Source organism: Plectropomus leopardus, chromosome 16, assembly GCF_008729295.1.
Source record: "Plectropomus leopardus isolate mb chromosome 16, YSFRI_Pleo_2.0, whole genome shotgun sequence".
Lineage (NCBI taxonomy): Eukaryota > Metazoa > Chordata > Actinopteri > Perciformes > Serranidae > Plectropomus > Plectropomus leopardus.
This window is the reverse complement of record NC_056478.1, coordinates 24,649,885-24,655,878: the sequence shown is the minus strand read 5'-3', so window position 1 is coordinate 24,655,878 and position 5,994 is coordinate 24,649,885. Positions and strand designations below refer to the sequence as shown.

General features: G+C 35.5%; 1 protein-coding gene across 1 annotated transcript; it reads left to right on the top strand.

The window, feature by feature from the left end:
• The first annotated feature begins 531 nt into the window (after window positions 1–531).
• On the top strand, window positions 532–5,136 carry LOC121955814 (bifunctional protein GlmU-like). The gene is made up of 3 exons (XM_042503899.1): window positions 532–613; window positions 2,639–2,830; window positions 4,061–5,136. Exons 1-3 carry the CDS (start codon window positions 611–613, stop codon window positions 4,310–4,312), a joined length of 447 nt encoding a protein of 148 aa, XP_042359833.1. The 5' UTR covers window positions 532–610; the 3' UTR covers window positions 4,313–5,136.
• The last annotated feature ends 858 nt before the right edge of the window (window positions 5,137–5,994 follow it).

Here is a 5,994-nt window from a genome sequence, read left to right as displayed (position 1 = left end):
TAATAACAGTAATAATAATAATAAACAATTGATAGTTTTATTATTATTATCATTAGTATTATTATTATTAGTATTAGTATTAGTATTATCATTATTATTATTTTTATTAAATAGAATCATTAGTATTAGTATTATTATAATTTATCTTTTCTTGTGGTCCATGGTAAAAAAAAAAAAAAAAAGATTAAAACCTTATCCTATTACAGACAATGTTTAAGAATCTCTGACTCCAACTATAAAAAATTTAAAAAAAGATTAGATGAAATACCCCTATATGCAATATACCACATCTAACATATACTGTAGTCATAATACAACAATTAATTAAAATGTGTGTTGTCAAATATTTCAATATTTAACACGGGATAAACTTTGTGTCCAGACTTGTATTCCACTTGCTTGTCTCATAAAGTACCAGCAAGGGGCAGTAAAAGACCAGAAAATACATTTAAAAAAAAACTACAGCACAAACTGCAGGAAGTCTTTGCGGTTTACGGAGCATGCTCAGTTTCTCCCAAACTGTGAGGCTCCTGCGTGAGTGACAGTAAATGAATAACTCGAGTGTTTGTGCTCAGAGTTTAGTCTTTCAGGAGCCTCAGACTCGTGCAGAATGGTGAGTTTACACTTCATTACTTTGACACTTCTCTAACATTTGAACCTTGCTGAATCCAAAGCAGAGTAAACAGAGAAAACGTGTCAGATTTCCACCTATTTTGTATGCACTCATGCAGGTTTGTTACCTGTGACATCCAGACTTAAGGAAGCTTAACACCGCAAGTGTTTACTTCACAGAAAGTTCTCATCTTTACACCACAATTATGAGAACTCACACTTTTAGCGATGAAGACGAATCCAGAGTTTGCATTTAAGCAAATTGCAGAAGAGGAAATTAAGAATTAAACATAATCTATCACTGTATTTTTGACTAGTTTAAATCTCCTTTCAGACTCTGTAGCTGTAGATGATCCTCAACACTGGAAAAAAAAGGAAACTTGAACCAAATTACTCCAGTGTCTCATTAGCCATCATATCCAGCTGCACTACTGGATAGAGCCATGAATTAATAAATTAAACCTTATTCAGTTATTATTTCCCGCAGGCCATTAATATCATGAGAGTGTAATTGAGGTCATCTTAATCTTGAGTTTCAGAGGTTTTTACTCAAAGTGCAGCCTCCTGAAAGTTCTTACGTCACTTAAAACTGAATATCTTATTATGTTGTGATCATTTATTTTCTAGCAGATTTCAGTGGAAAATGTATTTTTAATTAACATAAAAACAGAATTGAAATAGGACTTTTTTAAATGATTATACATACTTGTAATTAAAGCTGAAGAGGACCATTGGTTCACAAACTGATGCGTCAACATGTTGGAGTAAATAAATGTAAAGTAAAGTGATGTAAGCTTCACCTCTGCGCCTCTTCTCTATGAGCACTTTGTAAACCTGCAGATCAATGAGCTCCATTAATGTCTGGTCACATGACTCCCTCCTCCTGAGGGTCAGAGGTGACGCTGGTGTTTGGTTAAACACTGATCCTGTTAGAGATCTGAATGGACCTCACACACACACAGACACAGACACACACACACACACAAACAAGGGATTTTGGTCTTATTTCAGATTACACATTTTTGTTACTTTTCAACTGTAGTGGAAGAAGTATTCAGATTCTTTTCTTAAGTAAAAGTACTAATACCACACTGTGAAAATACTTCACTGCAAGTAAAAGTTACTTAAGTAAAAGTCTGTAAGCACTATCAGAGAAATGTACTTAAAATACAAAAAGTGAAAGTGTTTCTTGTGGAATAAAATGTTCCTCGTCAGTCTTATACTATCATGTATGATGTTTTTGGATTACTTTTACTGCTGTAGGTGTTTTAACTTCTATAACTACTTTTTAATGTTTAATGTGCCGTAATGCATGTTACAAAATCTTATCTTTGTGTCCTGTGAGAACCATGTTTCTAAAAGACAAGTTTTCCTGAGCTCAGAGAAGAAAACAAATGGTTCATTTGAGGGACAGACATACACATACAGACAGAGACTCCCTCCATTTTAGTAAGATTGTACCACACAGTCATGATTTGGACATTGTATGCAAGATTCACTTATTGTAAAAAAAAAATATTCAGAATCGCGTAAATCTTCAAAGCACCCACCTTACTATCTGAAAGTTACTTTATACAGCCATTAAAAAGGAACAAATAAGGCATTTTTCAGTTAGGAAATGTCATCTTTGTCAAAAAGATAAAATTTCCCAGGAAGTTCCTCTAGAATCAACATCAAAGTATATATTTTTTTTAATGAACTGAAAATAGCCTGATAATTATGAGTATGTCTATATAGCTGTGAACTTCAAGTTTAAGGGATTTTTTCTTAATGTTCAGCTGGAGTTTTTTTTTTGTATTATTTTTATGTATGTGTGTCCTAACCCTAACCTTTCCAAAATGAGCCTAGTAATGATGTAATTTTACACTTAGAACAGAAAACCAAAACATGTTTTTATTATTATTATTATTATTATTATTTATGGGAAATTTGAAATAAAAATGGTAAATAGTTACAAAAAAAATGAAAGTAAAAGAAAAGAAACCTGCACACATTTTAACAAATGAAATCTTTTTTTTTTCTCCAGAATTCATCAGGAGGAGGAACGTCCCTGCAGGTCCATGTGGTCCGGTTCGGTCCAGGTCAGGAGCTGTTGGGATCTCTGCAGGCGTTTGTGGAGGAGAGGCGACTCAGAGCGCCGTTCATCATCACCTGTGTGGGCAGTGTCACCAAGGCAACGCTCCGGCTGGCCAACGCCACGGCAACAAATACGAATGAGGTACCTGACAGCAGCAAGAGGGCCTGAGGATCATCCTGTGAACTCCAGATTCATTTTGGTTAATTTTTTAATACACTTACTACACTTTCATTTTTGTCTATATCAACAAACCATTTCCATATTTTATGACTGCACAAAAAAAGGGGCAAAGGCTGTTATCCTGAAACAAGAGTAGCAAAGAAAACGTCTACAAATCTGATTAAAATACCAGAAAAAAAAGACACAAAATGTTCAATTTTTGTGTGAAAATCCCTAAAAATATTACTATAGAACAGTTAAAGGTTAAGGCAGTATTGTTTCACTAATTATACACACAAAAACAGCAGAAAAAAATATCAGCCATAAAATCATAACATATTGTTTCCTCATTCTCGCACCTTGTTCATTTAAAGTCAATGTATGTCTTTCTAAATAACTGAAAATAAGAATAATTCAAAGTTTGTTCATTTCTTTTAAGTTTAAAAAAAAAAAAGTATGATCTAGAAACAGCAGTGATTTTTTAAAAAAGTTTATTTCATTTGCATAGGTCTGAGTTTTCCTAATATCTCTTGTCCTTTGAATTATTCATTATTAAATTAGGAAATAACACTGAGTTAGGTTTATAAATAATATCAACATCTGTACACAGTGGTGGAAAAAGTATTTACATCTTTTATTTAAATAAAATCAAATTGTAAAATTTTCACAAGTCATTATTTTAGTTATTTGTATAAAAGTATAAATATTTCAGCAATAAAAAGTATCAAAAGTAAAAGTATTCATTCTGCAGCAGAATGGCCCTTTTGGTTGTTGTGCTACCGCATGAAATACTTTATCATCTGATGATAAATAATACTTTAATATTACTATTGCTGTTGCCTCTGGTGAAAGTGGAAATAATTTGATCTACCATACCTTTTATGCATTACTCAACTGTAGTTCAACCCTTAAGAATATATAATTTTTGAAAATCCTATAATGAGTTTTCTGTGTAATTTTTTAATTTAAAAAAGTAACTGAGGCTGTCAGATAAATATATTGGAGCATACATAAAAAGTAGATTAAAACAGAAATACTCAAGTGACGTAAAAGAACATCAAAATTTTACTTAAGTACTGCACTTGAGTGGCGTAAATGTACTCAAACTACTTTCCACTTCTCTTTACAAACAGTTCTAACTGTAAATAAAACAGAGTTTAAAGTGTCATCCTTTGTGTTTTATGATGTTCATTTTTTGGTCTTTCCCGTCAGGTGATCCACCTCAGCGGACGCTTCGAGATCGTCTCCCTGGTCGGCACACTGAACCAAGACGCCCACGTTCACATCTGCCTGTCAGACGGGGAGGGCAAAACGGTCGGGGGTCACGTGCTGGGAGACCTGGAGGTGTTCACAACAGCCGAAGTGGTCGTCGGCGAGGCGGTCGACCTGCAGTTCACCAGGGAGATGGACGAGCAGACGGGGTTCCCTGAGCTCGTGGTTCAACCCCGAAAATCTTACAGTTGAAGGAGCAAAAGAAGGCATCTTTTTTAAGAAAAAGGTGAAATTTTCATCATTTATATCCACCATAATTTCATGATACCTGTATTTTAGGTTTAAAAACGAATAGACATTTTCTGCCTTATTTAGCTATTGGTAATGTGAGGTTTGTACGATAAATGTGAACACTCAGTTATCCAAGAGCAGTATTTACATGCATGTGGGCTTATTGAAAGACAGATTTTGGTGATTCCTGCTAGATATAAACATCATTCTGCTGTTTCTCTGTTTAAAATATTTCAGAATTTAGTCAGTGGTTTACAGACTGAGCAGCACTTTGACATGATTTCCCCACACAGTGATTTTCAAAAGATCTTATAATCTACAGAGAGCTTGTTTTAATATTATGTCATATTTTACTTCATAGTAGGACAGCATAAAGTAATGCTGCCTATCTCTTGTCAGTACTGTTGAACATTGCATCAAATTGCCAATCGATGAAACCGATACATGTAGATGTTGCATGTTTAGTTGTACAGAAATACAGATTAAAATATGTAATGAGAACTGACACAAGCTCAGGGGATGCAGTTTACACACACTCACTAACACACACACACACACTTATACAGCAGCATGTAGGAGCGGCTCAGCAGGGGTGGCAGCTTTCTGCTAATAGATGTTAAACTGAGCTGCGGCCTCTCAGAGCCTCTGACCCCCCTGGTTGTGACAACACAAAGCGAGAACCCCCCTCTAAGGATTAGTCATGACCTTAGCTCGGTCATGGCCGCCGCCGCGAAGAAAGGAAGGGCTCCGTTTGCCGTGGGGCGGGCGGGCCGGAAGGAGGGGAGAGGGGAGTGGTAACAGCCTTTTGATGGAATTTAATTGGACCTCAGGCTGACTGATTCCAGCCTGGGTGACCTGTTCCTTCATTACCATGAACACCGACACTAGTTTGTTTTGGCTCAATCCCACAAACAACGTCCTGCTGCCACAAATATTCACAGGGCAAATGTGGATTAAAATAGTCCCCAACAAATTTCCTCCTGTTTGTTTGATCAAATTTATAACTGATTTACAGAGACTTTAACAAATGCAACCTGAAATTTGTGAGCTGTTTTTAAAGGTTTGCATTTTTGTCAGGAGTACCAACAATGACCAACATTTTTTGCTTCCTGCACAGCTGTTGTTGAGATTGATAGTCTTCCTTGAAAAAGAGATTTTTGATCTCAAGGCATTCACTCTTGGTAAATAAAGCCTGCACAATGAATGTTTGCAAGAACTTGTAAGTCTTTTTCTAAAGCGAAAGTCTCACGTTTTTCTTTCAGTATAGCGCATAGTGTTTCTCAGAGTGGTGCAGAATTTACCACACCATACTTCACTGCCAGTATAAATGAAGTATCGAAAGATACTCAATATTAAATGACTCGGATCTGATGCAAAAAAACTTGATATCAGTAGTCAATACCCCACTCATGAAGTATGAAATTTTTGTGTCCAATAAATGGTGATTGCTAACAGGTGGCTAAATGAGACTACCAGATTTGTCATGCTGAACAAGGCTTTACAGCCTCATTGTGGTAGGGATGTTGTCACTTGACTGTTGTGCAGTTTGTTTATAGTTGTTAGCTTTTTACTTCTACATTGCATTTTCCTTTCATCCTAAAAGTGATGCTCATTTGTGAATATTATCTTGCAGAACAAAACGT